The sequence below is a fragment of the Centruroides sculpturatus genome, unplaced genomic scaffold (assembly GCF_000671375.1).
Source record: "Centruroides sculpturatus isolate CEXI.00-Female unplaced genomic scaffold, Cexi_2.0 scaffold1360, whole genome shotgun sequence".
NCBI lineage: Eukaryota > Metazoa > Arthropoda > Arachnida > Scorpiones > Buthidae > Centruroides > Centruroides sculpturatus.
The window spans coordinates 104,652-123,876 of record NW_019385513.1 but is presented as its reverse complement, the minus strand read 5'-3'; the positions used below and the strand labels follow the sequence as shown (position 1 = coordinate 123,876).

Below are 19,225 nucleotides of genomic sequence, written 5' to 3'. Positions count from 1 at the left end.
CATATTCATTTGAATTTGTTTGATTCGGTTATCCAAACACCAAAAGGAATTCGAGATATCATCAAAAAACGACCCAAACCTATTTGAATTAAAGTGTAAACGTATTTTATCGTCAAATTTAGACAGAGCTTCACTTTGTAACTCCTCGTCACTCGAAACACATGTGACCTCTGTATTCATTATCAACGAAAGATAGTTTTATATCCCTTCGCGAATATAAAGCGTTCGCTTAATATTAAGTTTTAATAATGTAATATAACTTACCGAGTATTTTAAATTCAATTAATGACATACTGAACTCAAAGTAGACTCGCGTAAAAAATCTTTTAAAATATTACATAAACGAACTAAAACGCAATAGGTATGTGTCGATTCCGCGCGACACGTCCGAACATGTAAGCTGAACAATAGTGTGGGGGGAGTGAGTAATGAAGAGTTGCGTGGCGCTCAAACAAAAGACGAATCGACGAGATTTGAAAATCGCGTAACTCCGGGTAGCGTATAAGTCGAGGTATTACTGTATTAAAAATGAAAATTAGCAGTAAAATAATGAGTATGAAAACCTCGTCACGAGAAAAAACTTTTCTTCATAGTGTTCCTATAAAAGCATATATTTGAAAAAATTAACGTCATCCAAATGTTAAAAAAAAAACTTCAAAATTTGTATGAGTTTTTTGAACGTGACTACTTTAAAGATGACGTAATCGAATACACTATTTCATCCGATTGCGTCACTAGACTCTTGCCGCGGATTAACACTAATAGTATGTTTTATTCTTATATCTAAAATATATGAAACATTTATTAAATTTTCAATTACATGATTTTATTTTCGTTTGTTTAGTTTTTCAAATTTAATATTAAATTACTTTTTAAAAACTATTCTCTCACTATAAATATGTATTTCTAAGTCCCATCAGAATTAACTTAAACTATATAGAAAAAATATTTTTATTCAATATATAATTAATTTTACAAAACATAAGTTACAGATTTTAATTGCATATATTCTTATACAGAATTCATTCACAATCAACATTTTAGAGAGCTGCTGAAGCTGACTGTGAGAAATATATTTGCATACATCACTTGATATAAAAATATAGAATATTGCAGCTGATATAAATAACAGTTTTTTCTTCAAGGATCAATTAATATATATATATACATATACATACATACATACATACACAAACAAACAAACAAACAAACCAAAGAAAAATTAAGGCATGATAGTCATCATTAAATATATAGTATGCACACTACTACAAACTTATCATAAAAATATCAATTATTACTAAGAATAAATTATTTTTTGTCANTTTATATATTGGATTTTTGATTTCATCTAACAACATAAAATATTTAAAAGAAATCTCTATTAATAACACGATACCGTATTTTCCAATTTCACTAAAACTGTTACCTCAGAAAATGCATGTTTACACTGAATGACAGTACATGTAGCAAATAGCATTATTTGTATCAAAATACGAATTTATAAAAGCAATAAGAATTATAAAATATGCACTAAATTTCGGTTGAAGTTTTCTTATTTAATACATTCAAGCAATCTCGTATGGTTGTTTTTCCTGATAAAAGAAAACATCAACCAGAAGAAGAATATAATTTTCTGTAATCTTCTAAGCAAATAATCATTTATTATATGTAATATTACAAATCTCACACAGCAGAAATCTTCACAATAATTAATAAATATTAATAATAATTTAATTAATATCAATAAGATGTTTTGAAAAATAAATGATTAGTGAATATTTATTGTAATAATATCGTGTGGTTCTTGTGATAAATATACTTTTTTAAATCTGAAAAAGCAATGTGTAATGTCCTAAAAACATTTGTTAAACCAAAGCTGCACTTATTTGGAGGTAATTGGAGGTTTCTCTTGGTGTTTTTCTTGTTAATTGCAGACGGAGTGGAAGGATTTGGAACATGAAAAAGGGCCAGAATCGCATACCATTTCAATAATTTTCTTCCATCCGCTCTTTTAGGTTAAAATTGCGACTCCTCAAAATGTAGCTAAAAGATTTAGTTACATTACATTACAAAAGTTATTTTAAACACTTCGTAAATTTATATTTTCAACATTATTTTATCCATTAACCTCACACAGCGTCGAATTCTCAGTTGGTTTCCATTTATCAACAAGAAATCTAATTGAGATCGAAAGAAACAATCAGCTTCGCTCTAGAAACACCGTACACATAACTTGAAAAGGATCCAAAATGGCGACTGCCGCGATCACGGTATCGTGTCTAGACCTTGTTTACAGACCTTGGGTATTTAGGATCAATAGTGAAAGAAAGAAAAAGATGGCAGTACCCGTACTATCGATAGTATCGCGATGGAGGAATCTATGAGTTTAAAATATTAGTTTTAGAAACAAAAGATTAAAAAAGCGTCCCAATTGTAAAATTTAACCGTAAAATGGATTGTTTTGCCAACAGAGCATTTAAAGTAGCCACGAAAAATTAAATACCTGCTGCTATTCGAAAAAACTTCGAGATGACACATCACCTCGTGCACTAAGATGCGCTTTCACAACTGCTAAATTTTCATTTGTAAAACCACGTAATGGACACTGAAACGAAACTATCTGAGCGATGAAGGACGCCATGTTGCTTTCCACCGTAAACTTTTATTACAAGCAGCCGTTTTTGTTGTCCAACGGCGCACACTCTGGCTGGAATATAGTAACNAAAGTTATTTTAAACACTTCGTAAATTTATATTTTCAACATTATTTTATCCATTAACCTCACACAGCGTCGAATTCTCAGTTGGTTTCCATTTATCAATAAGAAATCTAACTAATTTAGATCGAAAGAAACAATCAGCTTCGCTTTAGAAACACCGTACACAACTTGAAAATGATCCAAAATGGCGACTGCCGCTAGGCATCACGGTATCGTGTCTAGACTTTATGTTTATAGACCTTGCTTCTGTATTCTAGCCGCAGCGCTTCTAGTGAGCAAAAGTGACTCTAGACCGAAAACTCCGCTCTGCTCTCCAAATATATTATCTAGTAACTTTGTTCTAGAATAGTGTGTGGCGCGAGTGCGCCTCAGATGTGTCACAGAAATATTAAATATATATATTTTTTAATTTTGAATAAGCTCTTGTTTTTAAAAAAATTTCATTTATCTTTCATCTTTCTACCGCCGGCCGACAGAAGGGTGAAGAAAGCATCCACTAAAATGCCGATTGTTGCAAAATTTGTGACTACAGTAGGGTATGCTGATGCCGCAAAATACTCCTCCCTTCACACAAATTGCGTGCATCTATGCGTATGCCGGCGTATCAACTCTCTGGAGTTTCTATAAACGTTGCGGCTTATCAGTTTAGAGACAAGTTCGAGCTCTTTACGCATTGATTCAAATAATCTTATATTTACAGTATATTTGTCTTGGTAAGTTCAATCTCCGTATTATCAAATTTTTCTTGAATAAACGGTAAAAAATCTAGTGTGCCGTAGAAATTTTATTAAACTCAAAGTGTGTCGCTAATCCAAAAAAAAAAAAAAACATTGGAAAACACTACTCTAGACCAAACAAGAATATGCTTCCAACAATCTCGGTTGGCACGTGAGAAAATTTTGTATCCTAAATTCGCTGTCTAGAAACAAAAAATTCTCCGTGAACTTGCAATTGGGCTACTTCATCGCTAATTTTTGGCGACTGAGCTCCTTCAGCGCCACCTTTCGGTGACTTTTTGTCATTTCTCGTAGGGACGATAGAGTCACATGTGATTGCTTCGCGTATAAGACTAACGTAAACAAAATGTCGAAAACTGTGAGAGGGTTAAAATCTGCCAAAAAATTAGTTCAAAAAGTGATTCATACAACGCCAATGAAAACATATATTCCTGCAGGAATGGCTTCACCTAATCCTCCGCTAGGACCGAGTTTAGGACAGGTAGAAATTATAAATGATTATATTTAATTACCAATTGCTCATTTAAAACAATTTACTTGGAAATATTGTTTTAAAGTAAAGATCATTAATGAAACTGAAAAAATATAGTAGAAAATGTTATTGATTAGTCGATGAGATTAAGTTTTATAGTCTAATTCAGCTGTTGTCTAAACCAGGGATATGATTGTTGTGCCAAAGAAAAATAGTCTATTGGCTCATTATGCCAGCCTTTAGATTAAAATAATTGCACACTATATGGATTTAGAATACATTAATAAAACAGTTAGTAATTGATATTAAAAACATAATTATATATCAGGTTGTATATATTAGATTGTATCTAATAATCTGTAAGTGAAATCTATACATTTCAATGTTTTTCTAGAAACAACTGGAAAAAATGTTCTGGAACGCTCAATGTGGGTATATAAATAGAGTAACCTAAGGGCGTTTTTGTCACATATTTCGTTGGAAATAGATGCATTGACAATATGAAACTTTCAAAAGAACACATAAGCATGTTGTTGCTCTATTGCTTTGAAAGTGACCACAATGCAACAAAGACTTGTGATCTCTTCTGCAAAGCATTTGTTAAAATGTTTGTGGGTGAACAAAGATCAACCAGCTGTTGTAAATCTCAAAAGGCCAATAGTGCTAAAGGTGATGATATGCATTTATTTGATGTCGTCGTGATGGAACTGCTCCCAACCAACATCGCTGTCATGAAAGAACTGTACTGTTAACAGCTGGATTGTGTGAACCAGTTCATCTAAATTTTGACACAGTTCAATTCCACCATGATAACATACCAGCACAGAGAGCAAAAATAATCTTAGTGTAGCTTACCAGTCTGGACTGGGAGGTTCTACCTCATCCACCTTACAGCCTAGACTTGGTACCATCTGACTACCATATATTTCACATCCTGCAGAATAATATTGCAACATAAAGTTTAATGATAATACCTTATGCTTGAGACTTTCTTCAAAGAATAACTCCAGTTACTCTATGCTTACACACCTTACAGGATTGAAAGTTTGCAGCAAATGTAGCAAGATGTGATTGATTTTGATGGTCATTACCTGCAAAACTGAATTGTAATTGTTGAGTAAATTGTCAATAAAGTTTTATCAATATGTCTAAATTTCACCTTTACCTGATAAGAATGAAGACATTTTATAAATAATAACAACAAAACAAAAAAATTGTATCTAATAATCTGTAAGTGTATGGATCAGAAGTAGCATAAATTAAATAACTTAAATTTGTAATCCAAGTATTTTGTTGTTTTAAGTGTTCCAATTCCAATATTCAAACAGATGAAGACTTAAGACTGCAATTAATTCAAATGCTTTTAATTATTATTTTACTATTATTATTTACTCTTAAGGTAGCATTTCTGATATAAAATGTTTATGCATTTCAAAGTCACTACTATTTTATATCTTTTTAAAGAATATGAGTTGAATATAAAATAAAAATATTAATTACAAAAATCACTACAGCATGGATCTCAAACTCAAACATAGCAAAGGGTCAAATAGATGTAAATCAGATGCCTTATTTGTTATTATTTGGTAAACCAAAACATACTGTAAACTAAAAACAGTCTCTAACAAAGGCTTTTACGACCTATGTAAACAGTTAGAAGTTTGAATTCTTTGGTTTAATTCTCTCAAGATGTTAGAAACATTGCTTTTTAGAAAAGAAATCATTAAGGCTGCAGACCAGATGTGAAGCCTTAATGGGTCATATGAGGTCTACCAGTTTGTAACCCTTGCTTTACAGGATACTAATCACTTTACTTCTTAGTTTTTTTTTTTCAGTTATCTATATCAAGTGTGTATTTTGTAATTGAAGTGTCATACAAGTTTCTGAATGCACATTTCTTAAATGGTTTCAGTAAGGATTCAAAACTGTTTTTGCATTTGTTGTGAAAATAAATTCTCACATACATAGGTAGATGCAAAAGCTGAAAGTTATATAAATCAAATTTTTTTAGGCAGTGTTGTCCAGCAATGTAAGATAGTGCTGATTTATTATGGAAATAATCTGTTTTCCTCAGTTCTATCAATTTGGTTGCCCATAACTTGGATGCTTACTTTTTATATGTTGAATGTTGATCATTGGTATGTCTTCATCACTGCAGTTTTTTAATTAGAAATATAAATAAACACATTTTTGTCAACATCATCACAACTATTATGTATCAATTACTGTACTTCCTTTTGTGTTTCACACTTGTTGCCATGATGCCACAATGTCTAGATTTGTAGCTGCATGGGAATATTGTATCTGGACCACAAAATCTATAGTGGACTTACTGAAAACTGACTTGATATTGCTTTATTCTACTTGCTATGACAATGGTTGTCAAGGAAACTACAGAATATAGTGTCTTCTGACTATCACAAGATGATGAAACCATTTAGATAATTCACTGAACTTTATATACCTCTCCCAACCATCCAAACATGAAATATAGAATATATTTCTTTTAATGTTATTTGAGGTAAAAATTCATCTGAGGATTGAGTTTTTGATGCATGAAATCCCAAAAATATGCAAAACAAAAGACACTAAATGCAACAATGTTAATATTGTGATGTATGAAGACTTGAAGGAACCAGTGAATTATTTTAAATGTGAAAATATGGCAAATTGAGTTTCTACTGTATTTTATTTTTAACAGGTTTGTTTTCAAAAATAGAAAATATCCCTCATGCAAACTTCTTAAGACTTAAGTCTCTTCTGGCAAAGATTTGCAAAAATTTATGTTTTGAACTAGTTCAAATCTTGATGATGAAACGTTAGTAAAAACAAGTTATATGGCCAGATAAATATGCTTTCTGTTATTTTAAAATTTCAAATTTTTATTTTTCCAATATAATAAAATTTCCACCAATAGAAAATATGATTATTTTGATAAGGAATATAATTGAAACTAAGTTATCAAGTACAATATTTTTCCATAATAGATTTTACATATTTAAGATAAAATGTGTCAATATTTAAAAAATTATTGAATAATCTGTAATTTTTGAGTTAGATATCAGTTAAGTATAAAAATATATAAATATTACTTTCTTATTCTATTCTCAGAATTTATATGATTTTCAGGACTTATTGTAATTTTATTTTTCAGCGAGGTCTTAATATTGCACAGTTTTGTAAGGAATTTAATGAAAAAACTCAACATATTAAAGAAGGAATTCCACTTCCTTGTAAAATTTCTGTAAATGTAAGTTTAGTATTATTATAGCTAGTTTTAATTCATTTGGTTTTTTATATATAGTTTAAATTAATTTACTTATTATTTATAAATTATAAACTTCTACCACATATATGGTAGAAGTTTGTTAATTTGGCACTGGATTATAGATGTTTGTACTTTTGCAAAATTCAATGAACTATACATGATCTAAAAATTGCAGATTTTACTATACATTTAGTAACAGTGTATACTACCGTATACTTCCAATTTGTTTACATATGCTCTTTTATCAGGCTGAAAATAATGTAGTGCATGCTTACACTATGTTATGATTGATTAAAAAACCAGCAAAAACTTTAATGAACCCAGAGTCTTTAGTGCATTGCATGTCCAAACGAATTCTGATTTTTGGAATACTGATATGCTAAATTCTCATTGGATAATTCTGGATTATCAATTATTATTCAGAGTGTACTGGATTACTGGACATTCTGGATTATTAGGTGCCAAATGAATGGACTTCTATTGTGTAGAAAAAAATGAGAACAAATGTTTGTACTTACTGAGAACAGTTCTAACTATTTAATTTTTCTAGAAGTGAACAAAATTCCAAATGTAATCATCATAAAACACATTAATACTATTAGCTTTTAAAATACTCTCTCCAGTTCTATTTTACATTTATGAGTTTAATAGAATAAGGAAAACAAACAACTGATCATACTCATTTTCTATTCTAAATGTGCAATTTATATTTATATATAGTGACAAGAACTACTGACTTTTAAAATATTTGTATGATATCTGTTGATTATAATAAAAAATCAATTTAATCTTATGAAAATTCTTCCAAATTAAGCTGTTTTAAAAAGCATGAACATTTTTGAAATCTAAATGAAATTAATTATATTTTAATACCAAATAACCAAATACTTATAAGAATTTTCATTTTTTATAATTTGTAACTTTGTTTTTTAATCAAAACATCAGATGAAACAATAGTGTGCAATGAGACTTCAATTTATCAATTGAGCAACTGTACTCTTTCCAGCAAAAATTTTTAAATTGTTCAACAGCATATATATTCACTGCTGGACATTTGATTTTAGAATAGTTAGAAAACCTGACTCGGGCTCCTTAGAAGCCAAAAATGTTTGTCCTATTAAAAATTTCTTCTGGAAAGAGTAGGTTAAGTGTGGAGTTGCTTATTACTAAGTTTTCCAGCTTCTCAAAAGTATATCAGTTTATCAAGTGATCCTTATAATTTTGAATAGGAATTTTAATTTCATGTTATAACTGATTCATTTGCCAACATTATTTATGTTATTAAACATAGAATTTACATTTTAAGTAAAAACAATAGAAATACATGGCCGGCATTATTTACATTTAATAAATACATAAAAATATAAATACGACTTTTATAAAGGGTAAAACCTTGATTTTTATATTTTTATGTATTTATTAAATGTAAATAACACCTGCCATGTATTTCTATTGTTTTTACTTAAAATGTAATATTGTGACAGTGGCAAGTACACCAGAGGATGCTTTACCTGATTTTACATTTTTTTTGTTGAGGCAGTAGCCTCAAAAAGAAGGTCGTCTCTGTAACTTTATGAATTGTTTAAGGACTTCTGATGGTGTGAACAGCAAAAAGAAGGATAAAAGCAAGGTTTTGCCTTTGTAAAAGTCATATTTATATTTTTATGTATTTATTAAATAGAATTTACATGTATATATATTTTAATATATTCATCATTCAAAGTAATAGAACTAAAATGAAACAAAAAATTAGTTGTGTTGGAGGAAAATAAAATCAAACTAATTCTGTAAAATTATTGAAATTCACAAAGATTTTGACAAGTTAAATTTAAAATATTTGACTTTTCTTGAGAACAATATTTTTCATACTTATGAAAAAATTTAATCAGAAAAAATTTTTATAATAGTTAAAATCAGAAAATATTTGCTGATGTACTAATATATGTAATATAATAATTAATGATAATTCAATTGAAAGAGAAAGCTGCTTAAATATATAGAAAACAGCCTTGAAGCAACATAACATCCAAATAGTATTGGCCACTATATAATGCACAGTTGAGTTTCACAAGTTTTTGTATGGAATCATGTAAATAATGTAGTGTACCATGTCTTAGAAAATATATGGAAAAAATGTAATTTAAAATAATTTTGTTAAAATTGTTAAAATTCTAATTTACAGTAATATGAGAGGTTACTTCCTTTTTATTACTAAAATACAAATGGAAAATTAATTCAAATTAGTTTGTATAAGGCTAATATCGCCTTAATTTTTATGTTTAGAAAATGTATAAGAAACTGTTATAATTGTATTGTTATAACTAATAATTATTACATAAATATTGTATTACCACTCAAGTAGTGGGAAACAAATCCTTTATAAAAATTGACTGATTGATTGATAATGCACAATTGAGACAACTTTCAATTATTATTACTGATAAATATTAGTAATCTTCTTAATGCCATATCAGGGCATCCTGACGTCGGCAAGCATCTGGTACAGGTTAATTAATCACTAATTAGACCTGGTACAGGTTAATTAGTGATTAGTGATGTGCCAAGGTAAGTCTTGGGGAAGTTAGTACCAGACTGGTTCCCCGTTGCCTGCTCTGGATAATGGTGTTACGTGAGAGAAATAATGCCTTCCAGGAGGTCTTTTAAGGAAAGCTGGCCCCTATTCAGGCATTACAGATGTGGAGAAAACCCAGAAAACTCCATGTGGCCAGCCCATCTGAGCATGATGTGAACCCACAACCGAACTCCCAGTGTTTAGGGAATGGAACCGCTTGGCTACTGGTGGGCCAAATAATAGTAATAATTATATAAAATACTAATATTAGAAAATTTCTTGGCACAAAATTCAAATGGAAAAAACTAAAAGTTATCAAAAAAAGGTTTCATTGCTTTAAATATCACAGGACAACAATTTCAATCAAAATGAACATATGATAGCATCTAGACCATACAGTACTAGGAATGAATATCTTTACTTTTGTTTAGGATATAGGAATAAGTGTTATTAACTATTTCGTTTAATCCTTTGAAACAATTGTGAAATTAATTTATAATTATAACTAATGATGCATAATATTCACTTGAAACAATTACAGACCATTAATGTTTTAATCTTCAGAAAGTTCATCAAAATGCATTTTAACTGTTTTTGTTGTATTTTCTTTAAAAGCTAGATAAACTTGCCATTTCTTTGCTAACTTAGATGCTTTTGATGAATTTCAATAAACCAGTGACTAAGTGCGTAAAACCAAACACTGGTACTCATGGGTTTGTGCCTGCTCAATGGGCTAGTCATGTGAAGTTTTCCAGGTTTCCTTCATGTATCTAAACCTAAATAGGGGCCAGCTTCCAATAGAATGTCTTCTTAGGAGGGAGGCACTCCTGCTTGGCAGACTGGCCAAGTTTTGCATTCTGTACTTCCATCCATCCTTTGCCTAAAAATACATATTCACATTTGATGAGAAAATATAAGCATGGCCATAGGCATTAGTTGGTATAATTTCAAATTTTTTAATAAACATTATATTTTTAATTGTTCTTTTTTTAATTATTGTAAATATTGATAAAATAAAATTATTGATTATTGACGTATAAAATTGTGATTATCATCATCATCATAAAATTTTGTTCATGTGTACACGAACAAAATTTTATGACGATGTTCACATGTGAACTGTGTCACTTGAATCATCTTTGACATGTCTAGTTACACCATTGCTTTCAAAATTTGGATTTAGTATAAATTTATTATTATTCTTAAAAATGGTCATTTTGAAAATGTAATTAGGAAGAAAATTATCTTGTAATAAAAATTGTTTTAATGTATTTTTTAAATATATTTACATAATGATAACAATTTTTTTATGTACAGCCTGATAGAAGTTACAATTTAGAATATATTAATCCACCCATAAGCTACTTTTTAAAGCAAGCAGCTGGAATAGAAAGAGGTGCTATGCAACCTAGTAAGTATTATTAACAATAATAATAATATTATTATTTTTTAAGAATAGCAAGTACAGTGGGTGATTGGTTAACGAACAGATCGCATAACGAACAAATCGGATAACGAACACTTTCGCGAAAGATTTTTATGTTCGGACAACGAACACATGATCGGATAACGAACACCCCACAGAACAAACACAAGAAGAAGCGACGTAAATTAATGAATACCGATTGGTCTTCCCTTGTCTTCGGGCAACAATTCAAAACTTTTCGGAGTGTGGGAGACGTCGACATCGACACTCAAGCCGATTGGATAGTATTCCTCCGAACTTTGAAATCCTCCCTTGTAATTCCAGCCTTTTATTTTTCTGACAAAACAATTCTTTTATGTATTCGCGAGACTGTCGGGTAGGCACTCGTTAAGTTTTGCGTCTGTTTTTCTTTTCGAAAGGTGAGAGTATAATAGCAAAGGTAGAGAGTGGGCAGAAGATGCCTAATGTTGCTGGGCAGTATGGCGTAAACAGGTCTACAGTAGGCTGAAGTTCAATCTTATTTAAGAAACATACTGTATAATCAAGAAGACTCAAGCAGCTAAAGGAGTAACAAAAATCACATCTGAGAAATAAAGAATATCGAACAGTTCATAATGGAACACGAAATGGATCTGACGACAGAAGAACGCCAAGAACTCTTGAATGAAGAACACCAAGAAACTCGGCGAGATATGTTTTCTTCTGAAAAAGAGGATTAATGCCGATATCTTATATTAAAGATCCTTTGAAGAAGTGGGAGGATGTCAGAACAACGGTCTTAGAATGGCATCCAAACCAGGTTAAGGCTTGGGGATTTCTGCAATTGCAATGCTATTAATTACTTACGAAAAATCCTGAAGAAGAGAGAAAAGCAATCGACATTAGACAGATTCTTTAACCCTTTCAAACAGAAAAAAAACACGACTAATAAAAACGCAAGACTATGTATGTATGTATTTTTATTATCATCAATACATATAAATAAAGGTAGTAAGAAAGTATATATTTTTTATTTTGGGGGGGTCTCCAGAACTAATTAATCAAATTCCCATAGAAACCTATGGTAAATCGATAATCGGTTAACGAACAATTCAGATAGCGAACAAAGTCTTGGAACAGATTATGTTCGTTAACCAATCACCCACTGTAAATTGTTCTAAAGAATTGTAAATACCATACTTGATTCTAATGTGGCATTGAATCTAATATGCATTCAAGTTTTGAGACACCAAAATCAGGCAAAAGTTAGCTTGCAAATGAAATATGCACCCAATATTGAAGATGCAGCTCCAAAAAGTTAATGCATTTAAACAGTAATAAAGCATCTGTTGAAAAGTGTTTTCAGTTTATGTTTACAGTGCTTCATGATGTCCACATTTTCTAATGTATTCATTTATGACTTCATTATTAGATATAGGATCTGCAAACCAATACAAAATTAGTAAAAATTACTATACGATCAACATTTTAACAGTGAAATTTCATGTTAGTCTGCACAAGTATGAAATTTACCAGATAAATAGTATCACACTGAAATATCTATACACATTTCTTCAGCATGGTGGATAACTCTGCTTAAACACAATTTTTATAGATTTGTCTGCTGGATATTGTTCACTTGGCTTGCAGTTTAAAAGATCACCAAACAATTCCAAAACCAAAGTAGTGAGAGGACACGTACCATGTCATGTAGACATGGTACATGTCTTTCTCACTACTCAAAATATAAACAGACATGTTTAAGTTAAAATATAGTATAATTAAGTTCAATCTGATCAGAATATATTAAATAAAAATGATTTGTACATACAAAGTAATTTTAGTTCAATTGTAGAATCACTGAATGGTAATTAAGTTTAAAATTAAAATTTCTGGCAGCTGATTAAAATCTAATTTGTACTGATGTCATAATATATGCAAATTGTCAAGCAGAGTGAAGAGCAAATAATGCAACAAGGCTGCATTAAATTGCAAAAAATTGGAATGTGCAACAAGGCTGCACATTCCAATTTTTTGAGACCAGGAACATCCAAAAATAAAAGGTGTGCATTAGAACTGATAAAACATGGTGTACTGTAACATATCCAAATCATACAACAATTATGTTGTATGATGAAAAATTACTAATCCTGTTCACAACATAATTGTTGTGAACTGGATTAAATGTACTAATTGTTAATCATACTAAATGGCTCCTCCACTGATTAATTGCCAAGTAAAGATTATTTATCAATTATTCCAATTATTGGAGAATTAATCATTTCATTGGAAAAATAATTTATTCATTTTAAATTTAAAGAGTAACAATAACATTAAAAAATGAATGTTTAAAGAAACAATAACTTTATTAATAATGATAAGTCAGGATAATCATGGCAATACATCCAATTCCATTAGAAACCATTAGCTTATTGTATCTGTGTTTTCAGTCTGAAACTTTTATTTAAACTGAAAATGTTCTATTACAGTACTAATCAATTTTTAGAAATTTATTTTAACCACTTGAAAATCATCTCATCCTTAATTTTTATCTAAATTTTAACTTAGAATTTTTTCTTTTTTAAGAACAGAATGCAACTTTAATGTCTTCTGTTAGAAATTTTATTTTACAAAATTTCTAATAATAATTACTAATTCATTTTATTCTTTGTTAACTTTAAGTAAAAAATTACAATGTAGTTTTTAAAAGCATTTTTTTTAAATGTATTTATATACATAATATATTATTATTACATATAATTGTATTAAGTNTTTGAAACTTCTCAAAACCCAAGGCTGTTATAGCAGCCAAATATATAGTCAGTGACTAAAAACAGTAACTCACTCAGTGGCATGAAATGTTTGAGTAGAAGCAGACTTTGAAGTAGTTGAAATATATATTATCATAGAAATTTGAAATCTCAAAAGTTTAATCCTTGATAACTCACAGAACCCCATGTTCAAGTGGATGATTTTAAGTACCACCAGCTTAATATTGAAGATATTTATTATTAATTTGCTTTGAATCAGACTAAACCCAAATTCAAGTGCTTAGCAGTCAAATTTTATCCATACCTAATGTACAATCATTTGTCTTCTATAATCTTTCAAACACTTGAATTTGGGTTTAGTCTACTTAATATGGAGTTATTTTAATTTGCATTATTTTAAAAAAATTACAACAATTTTCATTTGTCTTAGATTGATTATTCTTTAAATTATTTAAAAATATATATAAAACTGTTATTATTTACACAAAGAATTGTTAATTGCAACATAAGATTTGACTGTTGAAGGTAATTAAGGAAGGAACACTAGTAAATTATAATCATAGATATACATATACCAGTGTATTATTTTATTACTACTTCGTATTCATATAATGAGTGATTTTATTAATAACATTTAAAATATAAATTTTATTGCATACACACAAAAAATGTTACAGATATAGGAAATATTTTGTTTTAGATGAGAACAAATCTGTATCTGTTCCCAAACTAAAGTTAGAGAGTTCTTTTTGATAACTATGTTACAATAATTTATGAAATGGAATCTTACTCCCCCTCAAATGAGAATGAAACCTAGCATCTGAAGTAACAGCAGCCCTCGGACACTAAAAGATTGCATACCATCTTATTAGTGTCGGCATTCTCTTTCAACTGCACTATTTTATTTTCATATTAAAAAAAAATCTGCTTTTGCTTGAACATTTCATACTACTGAGCAAATTAGTGAATCTGTGACTAAGGACAGTGTAACTTAAACATGTGATACACTATTAAAAAAGTATGTTGGTATCACATGTTATTACTTAATTATATACATAAATATATTTTAAGAAATGCATTTAGAAACTATATTGCAATTTTTCATTCACAATGCACAAAGAAAATTATCAATTATTAACTCATTTGTTTTCTGTTCTTTTATTCCAATGCCTAGAAATCTTTTTGGTTGGCATATTAAAGAATTAGACAAATAACATAAAATTGGCTAATAAATTTCTTTATTATAAATTGTTTTTGAGAATATTGTCTTCTATTATTTGCACCCTAAGAATATATTAATACATAAATAGAATAACAACATCATCATAAAATTATTATCTATTAGTTTATGGACTTCATATTGGAATAAATGAAAGAGTAAAGTTATAAGAAAAGCACACTTTTAGTATAATATTAGCACTATAAGCATATATAATATCATATGCTGAGTATTAAATTATGATATTAAAAAATTTTTAAGAATTGAATATAGTTATTTTATATTAGTTTCTCATATTTATGCACTTGGAAATATCTGGAAACAAGTCAGAAATTTTAAAAGTGTATTATTTGCATTAAATCTTTTGCTTTTTCTGTAGCTAAGGAGACCATAGGCAAAGTAACTGTGAAGCACGTGTATGAAATAGCAAAAATTAAAAGCAAAGATTCTATCTACGATTGTGTGCCATTGGAAAAGATTTGCAAGGACGTTATTAGAAGCGCACATACGATTGGAATTCAAGTAGTTCATCATTTAGACCCCAAAGAATATGGTGAATTCTTAAAAGAAAAACAAGAATTTGTGGCAGAACAGTTACGCGAAATAGAAGAAAAGAGGCAAGCAAAATTACTTAGAACTGCGTAATTATCTTCTATAATTACACTATTGCAATTAATATAAATGTAGTAAATTTGGTTATAGTAAAATGCAAACTTTAAAATAAGTTGTATAGAATTTAAATAAATGTATTTTTAAAATTTTTTTCGGCGTAAAACTGATTTCTTAATTAAATTTAAGTCCTTTTTTCAGTCATTAATATATAAAGGTGTCCTGAATCCAAAAATGTAAAAATCTGGGGGGATCATTTTTTGACCGATCGCCATACTTTCCCTCTAATAGCTGAGGCAATAAAGATAATCAGCAGATCCAAAACATAAAGGATTTTGCTTGAGAAACTTGTACCCAGAGAACTCCAAATTGTTGTGACAAATTACAATTTTTAGTTTTCAAGTAGTAAAGTAGATGAAATTTTAATAAACTGTCACAAAACATTTGTGTCCTTAAGACAAATATAGAGCCATCACAAACCCTATCTGCAAGTAATCATTCTGTATGGACTTGTACGTCTAATGATAGCAAAGTTATTTATCTAGCTGGATATAACCATTCTCTTAAATTTTCATCACGTGTAAATAAATGTAACTGGAACGATTGAATACATGTACAATCTCGATGCATCGTGATTTCGTGTATATTGCATACAGTTTCAAATCAATCACTTTTTATAAGTGGTTTGAAACTTCTCAAAACCCAAGGCTGTTATAGCAGCCAACCACTACATAATATCTACCTGAATTGGTTTTATAAGGCATATTGCTAATGAAAAACTAAAAATTGCAGACACTAACAACTAGCAGTATCTTAATGGCTGCCAAAACATGTCCACATGTGGCAGAATTCAGAAACACATTCTGGAAACTTGTGGATATCATCCAAATATTACAGTTCACTCTATATTGTCTCTAAACTAAAGGCCGTATAAAGTACATTTATGGAATTAGCCAGTAACAGCAACTTTACGACTAACGTGAATTGGCAAATTTTCTCATTATTTTAGAAAAGATTGACAAAGCTCTAATTGAAGTGAAACTTGTAGTGGAAGCGAGGCTTACGTAGCACCCTAAATAATAAAGGAAAAATTTATAATTGATAATTTCTAATGTATGGAGTTCGGAAGTGTGTCTGTAACTTACATCATCGCGAATAACGGCATGTCTTTTGACGACAACGGTACCAGGACAATGTTGAAGAGTCAAATACATTGTAAATGGCAATTTCGTCAAAATGTCAGGCTGAATCACGGTGTTACATAAGATATTTTCATACCTCAAGTCGATCGTAGACCTTGATTGGCAAGAATCGTTCATAGTCCTTGGGTTTTCGGATACGAAAACTATTTAAATATTCTATTTGTAGATAAATAAGTAAAATCGCCTTCAGCCATCGTACAGCATGACAATACTAACAATTTATCTTGTATTGTACAGACTACTAAGCAGTTAGTAACTGGTCTGTCTATGGAAAGAATCAACTTGGGTATTAACCAATGAGCATTAGCCATTGATTGCTTGGTTGTGGCAAGTTACTTCTTCATTTGTTAAACATGTCACTGCCAGTGCCGTAACTAGCCATGTGCAACAGGTGCACCCGCACAGGGCCCGCTTGAAAGAGGGGCCCAAAATGCATGTATTTGTTTTATTACTTTCCCAAACCTAATTAATTAAGGGGCCTAAATACAAATTCCTGCACGGGGCACAGGAATGGCTAGTTACGGCACTGGTCACTGCCATTAGAAATAGTACGATGGAAGCTTCACATTACGGTATTGGAATGTGAGGAAGTTCGCTGTAGTTGTAGTAGTAGTAGTAGTAGTAGTAGTAGTAGTAGTAGTAGTAGTAGTAGTAGTAGTTAAGTGCATGATTCTTTACAGTTAATGAATGCTATTAAAAAATTAACATAATTAATTAATTAACAAAAAAGTCGTCGTTCTACCATCTAGTGAGACATATTGCCTGAAATATTAAGCGAAAAGTGCTGACATCATTAGGGAATGTGCCAAATTATTGGTTTAACTGAAGTGACATCACGTGTGACATTGCTCTGGAGTCGATTCTTTCCATAGACAGACTGTAATACTGAATATTCGAAAACAAGTTGATTAACATAGTGATAATTACCGAGACTGAAGTCAACGAGTAGTGTTAAAATTCCTGGAAAAGCCATGTCACAAATGGACTTGGTCTGCGTATTAGTGCTCTCTGAGCGGCCCTATAATGCAGTACATCTGCAATTCGTTAGTTGCTTTCGATCTCCTTTCTCTTGGGTACAGTCTTCGGCAGTGGCGGCCTTAGGGGGTGGCGAGCAGGGCAATCGCCCGGGGCCTCGCGCAACAACCAAGTAGAAAAAAGTTGATATTTAAAACTTTTTATTTTATCCTTGGCTATTAGTTATAACAATAAAATAAATTTAATTTATAGTACAGTATATATTAATATTAATAAGTGCCTACTATTTCAATTCACATACTTTCCACAAAGGACAAGGGCCTCGCAAAGATCTGCCGCCCAGAGCCTCGCAATGGATAAGGCCGCCGCTGGTCTTCGGCAGTTGTTTGTCGAAGTTTCATAAAGTAAAAATTACAGGAATTCTATTACCGCGGAAGGGACAAATAAGGAACGTTAAACTGAAAGTTCATTATAACGAGATTTCACTGTATATCAAAAATAATAATATGAAGAATTTTTGAAACTTGCATCCTTTCTACAGCATTTTTCTTTTAAGGATCCTCAGCTTGCAAGTTTCAGATATCTCACAATTTACACATTTCATGCCTTATTAACTTTTGCTATTGAGGATATTTAAAAAATTAATAGAAATTAAAATGTAATTCGGTAAATTTCGATTACATGTATGACATTTTAATAATATGACAGGCTTAAATTTTAATTATTAAAAATAAGGGATGGGAAAAGAATCACATTTCGAACTACTATTATAATCAGTTCAAACCTCGGAGAACTATTTAGCCGAATCTTTGAATTATCTTTCAAATAAATGAAATGAATTATAGAAAAAAATCATAATTTTTTAAATTAATAATCTTACATACAATTAATTACATACAAAATATTAAAATGCCATAAAAACTAGAAAAATTGTAAGGTCTTGCGATATACACTCAGAAATGCAAACATGTTTTTCACTAGATCATATCAGATAAATAGACGTAACGTAATAGAATTTTGTGCCGGCAATTACAAAGACTATCGTTTAAAATCAACATTTCATTAACAAATTACAGATTACGGCGAAGTTCATAAAAACAGTTGTCGCTTGTTACAACAGATAAGATAAATACTAATAGTCAATAGCGGATCCATAAATCTTTAGAGAGGGGTGTGGAAAGGAAACAATATTCCTTACAAAATGTTTTACTATCCGAGGTACTCGGCTTTATACGGATAAAACTCCAGAATGGGGAACAGTGCACCCTCTAAATCC

At 30.2% G+C, this 19,225-nt stretch overlaps 1 protein-coding gene across 1 annotated transcript; it reads left to right on the top strand.

Moving 5' to 3' along the window:
• The first annotated feature begins 3,714 nt into the window (after nucleotides 1-3,714).
• Nucleotides 3,715-15,891, top strand: LOC111639695 (39S ribosomal protein L11, mitochondrial-like). The gene is made up of 4 exons (XM_023385614.1): nucleotides 3,715-3,937; nucleotides 7,083-7,178; nucleotides 11,086-11,179; nucleotides 15,543-15,891. The coding sequence occupies exons 1-4, from the start codon at nucleotides 3,803-3,805 to the stop codon at nucleotides 15,806-15,808; spliced, it is 591 nt and encodes a 196-aa protein (XP_023241382.1). The 5' UTR covers nucleotides 3,715-3,802; the 3' UTR covers nucleotides 15,809-15,891.
• The last annotated feature ends 3,334 nt before the right edge of the window (nucleotides 15,892-19,225 follow it).